Here is a 16,507-nt window from a genome sequence, read left to right as displayed (position 1 = left end):
AGCCCTACTCCCACTCCCACGTATAATTTGATATTTAATTTAATGTTGATTATGATTCTTTATGTTTGAACTTACTTCGAAGAAAAACCCAAGGACTGCCAACCCATCAGCTATTTCCAGTGCTGCTCCTATGTTTGGCAAACCACGCTTCATGCACACGATATGCATCTATAAAACAACGACAACAAAAATTCATAATATATCTTACTGCATCTCCACTCGTCCTTTTTCTTGTCTACACAGAGAATACTAAACGAGTTCCGTGTGAGACCGTTTATATTACACCTCGTGTGTTTTTAATCGTACATGACTTGCTCGTGATTTACGATTGAAAACACACCCGTTGTAATATAAACGGTCTCACACGGAACTCGTTTAATGTTCTCTGTGTAAGTGATGGAATTTTATGAGTGGAAAAGTACTAGTAGTCACCTACTAATTACGTTAAACCAATGTATTGACCAGTCGGGTTAGCCCTTATATGAAGCTTCGTCAATGGAAACTCTACGTAAATGTTATTACAAAGTGATCTCTTTTTGCGTGCGTCTCTCCCTCTCTCTCTCTCTCTCTCTCTCTCTCTCTCTCTCTCTCTCTCTCTCTCTCTCTCTCTCTCTCTCTCTCTCTCTCTCTCAGATGGGTGATAACAATGTTTCGAAAATAGCCCTTATATGAAGCTTCGTCAATGGAAGCTGTACGTAAATGTTATTACAAAGTGATCTCTCTCTGCGTGCGTGCGTGCGTCTCTCCCTCTCCCTCGCTCTCTCCCTCTCCCTCCCTCCCTCCCTCTCTCTCTCTCTCTCTCTCTCTCTCTCTCTCTCTCTCTCTCTCTCTCTCTCTCTCTCTCAGATGGGGTGTTAACAATGTTTCGAAAATAGCCCTTATATGAAGCTTCGTCAATGGAAGCTGTACGTAAATGTTATTACAAAGTGATATCTCTCTCTGCGTGCGTGCGTCTCTCCCTCTCCCTCGCTCTCTCCCTCTCCCTCTCCCTCTCCCTCTCCCTCTCCCTCCCTCTCTCTCTCTCTCTCTCTCTCTCTCTCTCTCTCTCTCTCTCTCTCTCTCTCTCTCTCTCTCCCCCTCTCTCTCTCTCTCTCTCTCTCTCTCTCTCTCTCTCTCTCTCTCTCTCTCTCTCTCTCTCTCTCTCTCTCTCTCTCTCTCTCTCTCTCTCTCTCTCTCTCTCAGATGGGTGATAACAATGTTTCGAAAATAAAAATCGAATATACGATTTTAATTTTATATACCTTCTCTAGCTATGGCAATCAGTGTGCCCCTCATTTCAAATACCGTTCATATAGGCTCCATTTGTCCATTACCTCCATTGGAAACCGTTGGCCATTCAGAGTGTGTTCCGATCCCCTGCTGTCGTCAGAACCCCAGCGGAAATGACACTGAAGAGCTTTGTACATCTCGGGCAATCCACCTCCCAACACCCACATATTGCCATTTGTGACGGTCACACTGACTAAACACAGAAAAGACAAACAGTTTAAGGAACTGCTCAACACAATCTGCAGAGTGTAGTCAAAAGGGGACACCATAAAGAATTACTATACAGCCTAGTTAGGCAGACATAATTTACTTTGTGTGCACCACATAAACATATAAACTAACATAAAAAACGAACAGCCTTAAGACATTATACCACTGACAAGAAAAATTGAAAATAATTAAAGTACTCCTATATAAATACATAATTATGGAAATATTCTTCAGATTACCGAAGAGATTAACAGCCATCCCCCCTCCAAACCCCCCCCAACAGAACAACAACAAAGCAAACAACAACACCTCTCCCACCCCCCAACAAAACGAAACCCCACCAACAACAAAACAAACCACACCAACAAACAACACCCCAAAAAAACCCACCCGAAACTCCTCACACGCACGCGCGTGCGCGCACACACAAACCCAAACAATAACAGCAACAATAAACAAACAAGAAAATCTCACAAGATACCCAACAATTTTTTAAATTATAAAAATCAATTTACCCCCCTCCCCCATAAAAACAACCAGAAACAGTTACCTGTGTGTCCGTTATTACTAATGATCGGAGTAATGGGCTTGTCGAAGTTGTACAGTCGAAACGCGGGCAACATGTAGGAATGCTCAACTGTTCGTGTGTCAATGTTGATGGGAGATTGTCTAGAAAGACCACATTTTGAGTGTGCCATGTCTTTCCAGTTAGATGGGCCTGCACGAATGAAAACATGAAACATTAATCAAAGAAAATCACTTATACAAAAATCAGCACAATTACTATCAATGACCATTGTGTGTTTTTCTGACTCTCCATTCATCCATCCACATACACACAAAGAAATAAAAATGCATACAGTTAAAGTTTGTTTTGTTTAAGGACACCACTTGAGCAAACATTTGGTCATTGTAACACAGTCATCAGAGGAAACCCTCTACATTTTTTTCTAATGCAGCAAGGGATCTTTTATATGCACTTTCCCATAGACAGGAAAGCACATACCACGGCCGTTGACCAGTTATGGTGCACTGGTTGAAACGAGAAAAAACCCAATCAGATGAATGGATCCACTGAGGTGGTTCGATCCTGCGACGCAAGCACCTCGAGCGAGCACTCAACCGACTGAATGTCAAATATATATATATATACTATATATATATAGGACTATCACAATGGAATATATAATATATATATTTTATATATATGTATATATATATATATATATATATATATATATATATATATATATATATATATATATAAATAACCAAGTAACACGTTTCAATAGGAAGGATTCCTTACCATGGCCTCCGGAATAGCTCCATGCTGAAAGATAAAAAATAAATTAAGAATTAATATATAATGAATGGAATACTGCATTTAAATTACCGCGAAGTGAAAAACCAACATAATAAAATAACGTGCTATTTTCTGCTATTGTTTCAATAAAGGAATAATTATAATACTCGATTTTACTGATAAAAGAAGAAGAAAAGATAAAAATAATAATCCGAACAAAAACAATAGGGCTTCACCGCTTATGCATTCGGAAAAGCCCCAAAACCCACAAATTACACTACAATACTCACTGAGTATACACCAGGAATCTATTATCGTTAATAATATATCTGTTTAACGAATTGTATTATCACCTCCTTCTCCTCCTATTATATTTACGTGCGATTTCTCAAAACTGTTGATCGGAGAGATCTGAAACTTTGGAAGCTGGTAGGGAATCAACTGAAGATGTGCAAGAAATAAAAAAGAACATTGTAGGTCAAAGGCATGACAGCCATCTTAAATTAAAAAATAAATAATATATATATGTTTTTATTTCGTTGAAACCGATTTTCTTTGAAAATACTGAGTCAAGTTTGTTTTATTTAACGACACCACTAGATCACATTGATTTATTAATCATAAGCGACTGGATGTCAAACATTTGGTAATTTTGACATTTAGTCTTAAAAAGAAAACCCACTACATTTTATTTTCATTAGTAGCAAGGGATCATTGATATGCACCATCCCACAGACAGGATAGCACATACCACGACCGTTGATATACCAGTCGTGTAACACTGGCTGGAACGAGAAATAGCCCAATGGGCCCACCAACAGGGTTCGATCCCACACCGAACGCGCGGGCACTTTACCACTGAGCTATGTCAAATGCAATGAAACTCGGCGCACATAATGAAGTGAATGGGCCATTTGAAGATCACCAAACAAATGGCTCGTGAACATCTTAGATTTATGATTGCCATATTTGAATTCATTTGAACAAGCGTATCTCCAAAACTAAACATGCGATCAAGGCGAAACTTTGTGGAAATGATAAGGTAAAAACTGCTAAACAAATGCACGGGGTGGGGAGGTGGGGGGTGGTCGGGAGTTCGACCCCCCCCCTTTCAAACAAAATGCCCTTTTTTTTTCTTTTTCTTTTTTTTAGCACGGCTGTATAATTAGATCCACCCCTTCACACAATAATTATTCACCATGTCCGTGGTAAAAATAAGCATTTTCTTTAGAACATGTGAACTGCACTAAAACGGGAGGTATTAGTTGATCGGTTATCGCCGGTTTCAAAGCAATAAACGTCTGCCGAAGAGTGCAGTCCCTTAATGCCATGCTTTTGTTTTTGTCTCGTCTTAAAGGAACATTCCTGAGTTTGCATCATTGTAAGATGTTTCCGACTAATAAAATATTTCTACGATTAAACTTGCATATTAAATATATTTTCTTGTTTAGAATATCCGTGTCTGTATATTCAATGTGTTTCTGGTCGTCTTAATATTTGTAAGAAACAAAAACTGGATTTTAACTTCAAATAATTGTACGTACGAAAAAAACCCTATATTTTAGGAAATAAGATGAAATGTAACCTAGTATAAATATTAGAACGATCAGAAACACGTTTAATATACAGCCACTAATATTTTATGCAGAAAAATATATTTGATATGTAATTACAATAGTTAAAAAGTCTCTGTTAGTCGATAACATCCTAAAAAGTGCAGCAAACTCAGAAATGTCCCTTTAACAAAGGAAAACAAAAAATGGCGAGATAGACCTACAGGTTTGAAAAATGGACAAAATGTGGTCTAGGTGCCCTCATAGGCGTACGGGCTCTCATTTTTGCCAGAATTAAAGTTACATTCTCTGGTTACCATATTATAACATCATGTGAAAATATGAAATACAAGCTCAAATGCACTTTTAAAAAACTCGTGTGTGTTCACTATGAACGGAGATCGTCAAAAGTGTTTAACGACATCAAAGTTAGAGCATATTGATTTATTAATCATCCGACGCCATACAACCGTAAATATAATGTGTTGAGTGCGTCGTTAAATAAAACATATCCTATCCTTCTTTCCATCTGCTGTTGGATGTCTAACATTTGGTAATTTTGACATATAATCTTAGAGAGGAATCGGGTGCATGTTCAGGGGGAGGGTATTGGAGCTCGAAACCCTTACTTGCCCAAGCTAAAAAAAAATTGAAATATATTTTCTGGGGGACCATGGCCCCATATAAACTTCGCTCAACACAGTCTATAACTCCAACCCCGCTGAAATCCCTGCACACGCGCCTTGGAAACCCACTACATTTCGTTTTTCAGCAAGGGATCGTTTATATGTACCATCCCACAACAGGATATCACATACCATGGTCTTTTATATACCCGCCGATGGGGATCGATTCTAGACTGACCGCGCATTTCCAAAAAACACGTTTTTAGGTCTAGGTAATTAATAAAAATAACATACAGTCTTGAAAATTTTTACGTAAATCGAACACAGTACCCCCTTCCTCTACCCCTAGAGCTTTACGTAATTAGTAACACTCCCTTACATGTAACGCGTATGCCAACAGCTGGCCACTGTGAAAATTTCAAGGCAAATCCCTCACCCACCGACCCCTGGAATGGCGTTGTACCAAAACCTCTATGGATATAAATATGTTTTGGATATATGAGACGACCCCTCAATCAAGACAGTTAAATTTGTAAAAAAATTGCGAAATCTCACGTGATCTCTTGTTGGGGAATTCCACACTTGTGATACGCCAATGAAAACCGAGATCGGTAGGAGCCCGTCAAAAGTGTCCCACTTTCAAAATACTACCTTTGTTTTTGACTTGGATAAGCCAGCGTAGTGAAACCAATGCGGAGTGCGGCGGCATATATGCACCAAACGTAATTGGATTTTCTGTTCTATATGCTTAAATAATAAAAATATTCCGGATACTGCCACTTTAATTATTCGAGTACAACTTAAAATTTCCTATGGGTCAGTTAAATCAAGATAGGTCTTTAATATGATATTAACAGTGCATGCTGTTGTGTAATTTCGTAAACATTTTATATAGATTTTTTCAAACATGATTTTTGTGTAATTTATAGTAAAAAACTGATGTTTCCATTTTTTGGTCTGCCATCTTGAATATCTGGCGGCCATTTTAAAAAATGGCTACCTGAAAAGTTAAAAAAATTGATATATATATATATATATATATATATATATATATATATATATATATATATATATATGTTAGAAAGTGTATGATTTTTGTGTAATTTGAGTGCCAAATAGTATATAAAAAAAATCATGTTTAATTTTTGTATCCGCCATCTTGAAAACCTGGTAGCCATGTTTAAAAATGGCTACCCGAAATATATATTTTTTTATTATTTTCACATATATGTGTTTAGAAAGTGTAACATATGTTTTAATGGAGGGGGAGGAGGGGGATGTTTTATTTAACGACGCACTCAGCAGATTTTATTTACGGTTATATGACGTCAGATATATGGTTAAAGGAAGGGACAATTAAGGCATTTGGCCTGGTATGCATATTTAACGATATATAATGCACATTATTGCTTAATATCAACAAGTATAATCGTATAGTTAATTAATAAAACGCTTAAATGTGACGGCTATTATATATAACGGGCGCAGCCATTTTGTACCATCCCAGTGAATACGCCCTCTGGCGAGCTGGTGGTTACGTAACACCTAATGTGTCACGTCAGGAATTAGTCTTCGAACTGAACAAACAAAACATACCTGATTTTTTCGGATGCATCGCAATGTTCTGTAATAATATCCATCCCAGTAAGCCGGCAACAAGTATATATTATTTTTCAATACAAAATAAGCCACCATTGTCAAAGTGTTGAAATAACTGTATTATGTTTTGTACAGAAATTAACCCACGTATTGAAATAATAATCGGAGTCTTGGTTAATTGGTATTTTCTTTCTGTGGCCTGTACCTATGGTTCCTGATTGGCAGGTGTATATTTAGACGGTCCCCAGACACTGTGTCTGACACACTAACAAGACGTGCCTCTTTTATTAAGATCACAAGGTATTGTTTGATAGCTGCGCGGACACCCCTCAAATCGTAATGGACATTATCAGCCGTCCTGCTTCATTACTATAAGTAATTCTGTAAAACCCTTTATTAAGTAGACTTTCCCATCTAAAATCACAAAACTGACCAATTACGTAGTCTCAAAGAAAAGAAAATTATCACTTGGGTATCGTGAGTGGTCGTTTTTGCTCGAACGTACCCTGCCAATAGGCCTAATAATAAGCATTTTTGCTTTGGATGTTTTTAATGAGAAAAATACTATAACTCCATGTCGTTCTAGTGATGCAAATTGAAATAGATTTAGCTATATAGTTTATTATACTATCAAATCATTTATGTTGTTTTACATTTCAGGTTGATGAAAGCGAAGCGCCTTGTCGTAAATTAGAGCGTTTGTTTACACTGTGCTTAGAGGAGTTGGACGGAGCTGATGTTACTTCACCCCAAGCTATACCACCGGATGTCACAAAAACGAAACAAAATGGCTGCCCCCAGTTAGCAGGAATAATCATGTTTTTTTATTAACTCTAAAATTACGCGTTTTTCATTTGTTAAAGTGTCAGTATGTGTTGGTGGTCCGGGTATGCATCTTTCCAACACATAAGGCTCTTATTTGAGTTTACCCTCCCTTTACCGCACAGATATTGAGAGGAAACCCGCTGTCACTACTTCATGGGCTTTTCGATTAGCAGCATGGGATCTTTTATATGCACCATTCCACAGACAGGACAGTACATACCACGGTCTTTGTTACACCGGGATCGATCCAATACCATATCGTGCATCAGGCGAGCACTTTACCACTGAGCTACGTCCTGTCCACTATTTCACCTGTCACCTGTTGGACAGAAGTAGACCACTGTAAAAATGTTGATGTAGCTTGACATTTGATGACACGTTTGATGCTAACATGGCTGAAACTATTAGTAATCACTTCACTCCCGAGGCCGTTGATTTGAAGATCTCTTTTTGTGTAAGATATTTTAAAATAATATCCACCATTTTACACCCAGAATGTCAAAATTAATTGTACTAGTTATGAAAAGGTAAAAAACCCACGTTTATCACAGCTAACGAAGTAACTATGTTGGGAAAACAGTCACAATTAGAATTCTCAGTAGCCATGTTTTTAAAATGGCCGCCATACATCCAAGATGACGGAAGAAAAAAAGAAGAAAACATCGATTTTTTTGTGTTCCTTATACTCTAATATACTTAAAAAGGTATGTTTTCAAAAATCTATATAAAATGTTCACGAAACCGAAATTTCGGACACGACAGCATATATTATAATGTGTATATACACACCAGTATGTTGTGGCGGCGTATATTATTGAAGTAGTGTATTAGATTTTGTTCAACAAACCTTTTTAAACACAACTCACATTTTAAATGACTGGCTATCCAGAGACCGGGACTGACATGCTTGAAACCTTAGTGGTATATAAGCATGTAAATAAATATTGGTAATGTAGGGCCGTAGCTATGATTTTTTGTTTGGGGGGGGGGGGCAATTGAGTAGTTAATTGTCTAAAACTCCTTTTCTTTAAGTTTCTATAATGCTTTCCGAATTTTTTCGGGGGGGGGGGGGGACATTTTCACAGACATGATTTTCAAACAGGACAACACATACCGTGGGCTTTGATATAAGTCCTGAAACACTGACACTGGTTGAGGCGGGGAAAACACGACGGGTCCACCAAAGGCGATTGATCCTACGACCCATCGCACCTCAGTGAACGCTACATACCACTGAAGAAAGGAAGGAATGTTTTATTTAACGACACACACAACACACTTTAATTACCGGGATTTCTCACCACCTTGAAGAAGATCAAATGTTTTCTGAAATTAGGCCCAGGGCTTGTATTAAGATGTTGGCAACAAACATTATACTATAATAAAAACAAAAGGTGCATACAAAGCAATCTAATTAAAATTAGCTCCACTATTACATGTGGGTACAGAATGTTATAATCAGAAACATCATACAGTGGTAGCACATTCAGGACAGTCCCTTTGTGGATTCATGACGCTTAAATTAGCTAAGGAAGGAAGGAGATGTTTTATTTAACGACGCACTCAACACATTTTATTTACGGTTATATGGCGTCAAACATATGGTTGAGGACCACACAGATAATGAGAGAGAAAACCCACTGTCACCACTTCATGGGCTACTCTTTTCGATTAGCAGCAAGGGATCTTTTATATGCACCATCCCACAGACAGGATAGCACATACCACGGTATTTGATGTACCAGTCGTGGTGCACTGGCTGAAGCGAGAAATAGCCCAATAGGCCCACTAACGGGGATCGATCCCAGACCGATTTTCATTTTAGTGAGTTATTTAATTAGGTAAAAATTATATGTGTTTTATTTTATTATTATGTTTAATCATGTAAATGTAAAGATAATGAAATATGACATATGCAACAATGATATTGAATCTTTAATTTTAGTACATTTAAAATCTGTCGTCAGACGTACAAAGTTTTTTCTATTTCTAATAGTAAATACGACATATTTTTTGTTGTAACCTAGGGCAGATTTCTGTTGAAAAATATTATCAAATTTAATTTTATTTACGGTTATATGGCGTCAGACATATGGTTAAGGACCACACGGATATTGAGAGAGGAAACCCGTTGTCGCAACATCATCGGCTACTCTTTTCGATTAGCAGCATGGAATTTTTTATATGCACCATCCCACAGACAGGATTGTACATACCACGGCCTTTGTTACACCAGTTGTGAAGCACTGGCTGGGACGAGAAACAGCCCAATGAGGCCACTGACGGGGATCGATAGCAGGTCGATTGCGCAACAGGCGAGTGCTTTACCACTGGGCTACGTTCCGCTCAGTCTATAACGGAACTACTTAGTGTATCCAGCCCTCATGTCACATAAAAAAACAAAAAAAATACCAGATAACGAAATCAACACAGAAATGTACATGTGCGTACATTTCCCGTTGAATCCTACGCGGCATTGACAGCTGTTGCAGATATGTAATCTACTCAAACGTGTTCGTCGGTTTTCAGTTATAGCTGGTGTTAATGTGGACACGATCGCCATCAGATGTTGTAGTGTGTAGACTTGATGATCAGTATTGAGCAGGTTTCCTACTCAGTGTTCGTAAAACTACAAGTTTCTGTACATCCAAAAAGCAATTTCTTCTAATAGTGTAGGTTGAAGTCATGTTCTTGTTTTTTGTTCAAAATATTACATTCGGCATCTCTCTTGTATTTTTGGGTCTTCAAAACAAACCCTATGTGATACATATATTGTGTGTGTGTGTGTGTTGGTTTTCTGTTGTTTTTGTGTTGGTTTTATTGGGGGTGGGGGGTTGGGGGTGTCAACAATTCCAGTTTGTCTTGATATATAAAGAAAAGGAACGTTTTGAAAATAAACTAAATGTTCTATTTTTATTTGAAATTTGTAAAATATTTAGTAGTGTCGGAAATAGAATAAAAAAGATTTTTGTCATTATTTCTTTCATATTAAACTGACAAGTAAATATTTTATAAATACCTATTTAATAATACTCTACCTAATTTAGCATTTACTTGTTTGGGCTCTCATTGATGTACAAGGTGGTGTTTACTCTTGAAATTAAAATAAGGATGTCAGTAAACAGGAGATTTGTGACCTTTACTGGAACAGACTATAACACATTTTGATGGGTATGTTTCAGTTTCATTTACCCTTAAACAAACTTTTAATTTAAAACTACAAGATAACTGATTATTTTAAATTGCAGCATAAATTATTAATTTTGACTAGCATATTTAGTTAATATAAATTCAATATAAATACAGTAGAAATTTATACAATCTTGCAACCACTTAAATGTGTTATATCAGAAGTTATACTGAAGGCCAAAAGAAACTTTACCATAGTTTTAAATCACTCTGGTGTAAAAACAACAAAAGATAGTCGGATGAGGTAAAATATATTGACTAGATCAATATGTCAACATTAACATAACTAAAAATGAGTGTCATTCAGCATCTGATAATGACGTCACATTTTCCCAAAGCGAGGTGGTGTACACAATTCGAGCTTTCAACTTCATGGACGACATGCAAAGCATACAGACAATCACTCAAGTCCAATAACATGTCACATTAATAGCGTGTGTGACCACCCCTTGCCCCAATACAAGCAATAATTCTCCGACGCATAGAAAAAATCAGTCGTCTGATGAGGTCACGTGGGACACGTTGCCATTCTTCTTGAAGGGCCTGGATCAGTTCCTGTTGGTTGGCTGGAGGGTGTGGTCGTTGTCGAACACGGCGATCCAAAACATCCCAGAGGTGTTCTATGGGGAACATGTCTGGGGAGCGTGCAGGCCACGGCAATACGTTTACGTTGTTGGCTCTAAGGAAGTTCTGTACGATTCTGGCTGTATGAGGTCTGGCGTTGTCTTGCTGAAAAATGACACCACGTGGCTGCCGTTGGAGAAATGGTATTGCAGTTGGACGAAGAATGTCATCTCTGTAACGTTGAGCTGTCAAGTTTCGTGAACGATGACCAATGGTGTCCTTTCCTGTGCACAGATACCTCCCCACACCATGACACTCCCTCCACCATCCCCTGCGCGTGCTGTAACCTCACCGTGGTGCAGGGGTGTAACATTCTCTTTGAGAATGGCCAATACAGCACACATTGAAGTTTAGAGTAAAAGTCAGTATCTCTCTGTGATATTTGTATTTGTATTTTGCACAGTTCTTTACACTGTTTTTATTTATATCTTGAATTTTTCTGTTGATGTTGATCATCACCTTATTTGTTTCCATTACCATAGTTTGACACCCAATAGCCGATGTATTTTTCGTGCTGGGGTGTCGTTAAAGATTCATCCATTCATTCATTCCCTCCACCATATGGCACGACCTCCTGAACGCAATAAGCCGCCACTCGTTCTCCCCTACGGCGGTACACACGCTGTGTTCCATCAACTCTGAACAAACACAACCGGCTTTCATCAGTGAAAAGAACCCGCAGCCAATCACATCGCTGCCAACGTCGTACAGTCCTAGCCCATGTCAATCTCAAACGACGATGTTGTGGTGTCAGTAAGTGTCCTCTATATGGTCTGTAAGCCCTTATTCCATGAGTCCTGAGTCGCCTTGCCACTGTCTGTCTACTAACCCTGTGACCTAAGGCATTCATTGCTGATGACGTCACTGTCAGGAAGCGATTTCGTAGATGCAAGGTACGCAAGTACTGGTCATCACGGGGCGAAGTCACACTGGGTCTGCCTGTTCTTGGCCTGTCTGATGTCTGCCCTGTTTGGCTGTAGCGTTGCATCAAGTTTGTAACAGTAACACGGGAACAACCGATGGTTCTGGCGATGTGGGCATGAGTGGCTCCCATCTGTATCATACCCAGGGCTCTCTCGCGTTGTTCTGGTGTCAGTCGTGGCATTCCTATGGTGGGTTTTTTTTATCTGTGTGGATGTTTGACATGCCGCCTAAACCATTTTTATACCCTTATTGCACGTGCAATTGCTGTTGTTCATAGTGCACGAGTTTTTCACTTTTCTGTGTGTTCCACCCAAAACGTGCAGTGGGCGGGTATAATTTTTCTGCATACATTATTGTTGTGCTTGGGCTATGTGTTTTGGATTGAGTTACTTCTTAAAAACAATTCATTTTTTCTTAAATTCCAAATTGAAAATGGTAAAGTTTCTTTTGGCCTTCAGTATATATGTGCGCGATCTGTTTGTGATAAAGATTCTCCAATAAAAATGTATTTTTTACTATTAGATAAAATCATTTCCTATAATCATTTATGGGCATATAGTTAAGGGTGTAGTCTTTAAATGTTAAAGCAAAATTTAATAAAAACATGATTTGCAATAGCTGTCATTATACAACTTTGAAATAGCACCTTTAATACCAGAAAATAGATCACAAACTCAAAATGATTCTTGACAGTTTTGCTCAAAAGATACTTATAAATGTCTACAAATATTTTGTTTTGGAGAGGAATAGGAGTAAACCATCATTAGAAACGATCCCTCACACATTGCAACAGCAATGAAATTGACATGTTGACCAAACTTTGTTATAGTCTGTTCCAATAAAGTGCACAAATCACCTGTTTACTAACATTTCTTTTAATTTCAAGAGTAAACACCACCTTGTACATCAATGAGAGCCAAAACAAGTAAATGCTAAATTAGGTAGACTATAATTAAATAGATATTTACAAACTATTTACGTGTCTGTTTAATATGTAAGAAATAATCGACGAAAATCATTTTTATTCTATTTCCAACAGCACTATAGTATGTGATTTTTTGTTTGTTAAGGTTTGTCTGCTAGCTGAACATGTGTTTCGTATGCGTGTAGGATAAAACATTTACAAAAACAATATACAGATATGCTATTTTCAAACTCTATGAACAGACAATGTTCTTCACTATAGAGTATATTACTGTTTTATTTATCTCTTGACCAATGTTTTCACAATTTGTACATGAAATGTTTTTTTGTTTTGTTATTTCCAAGACAGGGTTTTCTTGCGCATAAAAATATAACATTTTGTGTTATTTCTAAAGCAGTGTTTCTTTTCTTTCCATTGAAAAAAACACTGAAAATATTTGCTGGTATGTTCAAGTTCAAGTTCTTTATTACGTTAAGCTGTCCCTAGACTCTCTAGATACCTCGCTCACTTCGGAAGCTCGATCCACACTCATATTTTTCCCTTTTTATATTTTTTGAACCCCACCCTTTCACAAATCCTGGATCCGCCCCTGACATGGTCGGGGGGAGCGGGGAGCTGACTGAGATCGAGGGTGCAATGCAAAGTTTCTAGAAGGTTCGGGTGTATGCTCTCCCGTAAAAGTTTGAAAACTAGATGTCTTTAAATGCAATTTCCTGCATTCTACAAGTACAGCCCTCGTGCTCCCCCGCGCCTGGACCAGTCAAAATACCATACTTATTCCCGCCCGCTACTGACCCTGGTCAGGCTGCTTGTGCTCCCTTACACATGCCAGCACGGGCGTTCCCATCTCTCACCCACCCAACACCTTTTGTGTCCTGGAAAGAGGAGCCGGCATAAGTCGACACCTGTACCCATGACAGGCGTGCGCTACAACAGCTGAATGTGCACGTAAAGCTCTATGACTACGACTATGATCAAACGCATTTATGTGTGTAATAAAGTCTTGTTAGATTGAGTCTCCATTTTAAAATTACTTTCTATGGCATAAGAAAGAAGGAAAGAATGCTTTATTTATCAACGCCCTCAACACCTTCTAATTACGGTTATATCGTCATGTGGTTAAGGACCACACAGAGAATGAGAGACGAAACCCGCTAACGCGACGTCATGGGCTACTCGTTTCGATTAGCAGTAAAGCATCGTTTATAAGACAAGATAGCACATACCAAGGTCGTTGTTACACCAGTTGTGGAGCACCGGCTGGGACGAGAAATAGCTCAACGGGTCCGTCGAGGAATATCGATCGTAGACCGAACATGCACCAGGGGACCAACGCCGCTAACTCCTGTACCGGCGGCAGTCCCCACCGATTCATCGCCCCCTGTAAGAGAGCTTCAGCAATGTCAGGGGCGGTTCGGGGGAAGGGCAACACCGGTAGCTCCACACTCTTTGGGAAGAGACTAAAGCTGGTGGATTCACTGTCAGGGACGGACCCTTCTATGCTGTAACCGTGCTATTCGGTGTGCGTGCGTGCGTGTATGTAGTGTGTGTGCGTGTGTGTAGTATATGTGTGTAGCGTGTATGTGGTGTGCGTGTGAGTGTGTGTATGTGTCTATGTGTGTGTGTGTGTGTAGTGCGTGTAGTGTATGTGTGCGTGTGTGTAGTGTGTTGTGTGTGTGTATTATGTGTGTTGTGTGTGTGCATTATGTGTGTGTATTGTGTGTGTGTGTGTGTGTATTATGTGTGTGTGTGTGTGTGTTGTGTGTGTGTATTATGTGTGTGTGTGTTATGTGTGTATGTGTGTGTGTATTATGTGTGTGTGTGTAGTGTGTGTGTGTATTATGTGTGTGTGTGTGTATGTGTGTGTGTGTGTATTGTGTGTGTGTATTATGTGTGTGTGTATGTGTGTGTGTGTGTGTGTATGTGTGTGTGTGTATGTGTGTGTGTATTATGTGTGTGTATGTGTGTGTGTATGTGTGTGTGTGTATGTGTGTGTGTATTGTGTGTGTGTGTGTGTGTGACCAAAGCCAGCAGCTCTTCTGTGTGCCCATTGCGAAGATGTCAGATTGCTACTTCCTAGTGTGTAGGATGGCAAATTGAGTCTTGAAGCCTCTCGTTGCCGCTTGCCTATATGTTAATTTTATTTTTTGTTCAGTGGTTGTTTTCTGATTGTAAATTAGGAACTATAACATTACATGTATGTATTACAGCATGTATGCCTAAATCAGTAAAGTTATTATGAAAACTATTGCATTTCAAAATGCCACTCAAATATTCGAAGTACATGTATCTCCTTTCAAAAGCAGTTTGTGAAGTACGAAAGTTAAAGTTTGGATTTTATACTTTTATCAACTCGTTCTGATAAATTATGATATCACAAGACACTCGGGGAATATCCTCTCTATATGCATCACCTCACAGACAGGATAGCACATACCACGGCCTTTAATATACCAGTCGTGGTGCACTGGTTGGAACGAGAAATACCCCAATGGGCCTACGACTGATATTGATCCCAAACCGACCACGCACCAAGCGAGCGCTTTTTCACTGGGATATATCTCGCCCGTGAGGTACATAAACTATATGCATTTATTAAAATATAAATATAATATACAATTATTAATTCTTTTTTTATTATTGTAAACAAAATACATTACATATCAGTAACGATATACATCCTCCGATAATTAATTATAAGTCAAAAGTGAGTATTATATCATTATCACGAAAGTGTAAAACTTATAAATGTTTAATTGTGTTTGTACTTTAACTTAATAAAAAAAAGTGCCTTGGCCTGATCCGTAAGTATTCTGAAAAACAAATACTATTTTCATTATAATAAAATGAGTCTAACGTATGTCATTGAAGACACACTATGTACTTACAGGAATCTCCACACGACACCATCACCACCAGAGACAAAATAATGAAAGATGTCCAGATCTCCATGTTTCCAATCTGACCGTTGTTTTAATTTCCACTCTGTTCTCGTTCATCAAAAAGTGAGATGAAACAGTTCCTTATATTGCAGGCGAACCACCAAGAGGCGTGGACCTCACATCAAAACTCCCGCCCCCTTTGGTCATGTGATGCCAACTTCACAGTGTATGAACGGAACTGTATAATTTAAAACAAATTTCCGTAAGCTGTCACTATGTTTAGCGACGACCACTTACTTTCGATTGGAATTAGACATTTCAGTGCGAATAAGTTCGACAATATTTATCTTCTTTCTAGGTATAAACACAAACTATAAATTGCTGTTCTGGCAAAAACAATCCATCCCAAATTAGCAAATTTTATACAAATAAATAAAAAAGAATAGACGTATTCTAACATTTTATTCATCGCTACTGGGGAAAAAACCATAAAAACAATTCATTTGGACTCCTTTTGAAAGCAGATTGTGTCACACAGTTTTGAAATATTTTTGTTGTTATGAGGTATGGATGGTATT

General features: G+C 38.4%; 1 protein-coding gene across 1 annotated transcript in view; it reads right to left on the bottom strand.

The window, feature by feature from the left end:
* LOC121368611 (putative carbonic anhydrase 3) overlaps window positions 1–16,055 on the bottom strand; it is a 30,124-nt gene extending 14,069 nt beyond the window's left edge. Inside the window, exons 1-5 of the mRNA XM_041493350.1 lie at window positions 15,936–16,055; window positions 2,786–2,809; window positions 2,030–2,197; window positions 1,314–1,462; window positions 76–168 (exon numbers count right to left, since the gene is read on the bottom strand). Of these exons, the coding sequence (XP_041349284.1) occupies window positions 76–168; window positions 1,314–1,462; window positions 2,030–2,197; window positions 2,786–2,809; window positions 15,936–15,999 (498 nt within the window). The 5' untranslated portion in view covers window positions 16,000–16,055. The remainder of the gene's footprint in view (window positions 1–75; window positions 169–1,313; window positions 1,463–2,029; window positions 2,198–2,785; window positions 2,810–15,935) is intronic.
* Window positions 16,056–16,507: the final 452 nt, after the last annotated feature.

This window comes from Gigantopelta aegis, chromosome 3, assembly GCF_016097555.1.
Source record: "Gigantopelta aegis isolate Gae_Host chromosome 3, Gae_host_genome, whole genome shotgun sequence".
Lineage (NCBI taxonomy): Eukaryota > Metazoa > Mollusca > Gastropoda > Neomphalida > Peltospiridae > Gigantopelta > Gigantopelta aegis.
Note: the sequence above shows the minus strand (reverse complement) of the source record. Positions and strands in the feature narration are given on the sequence as shown.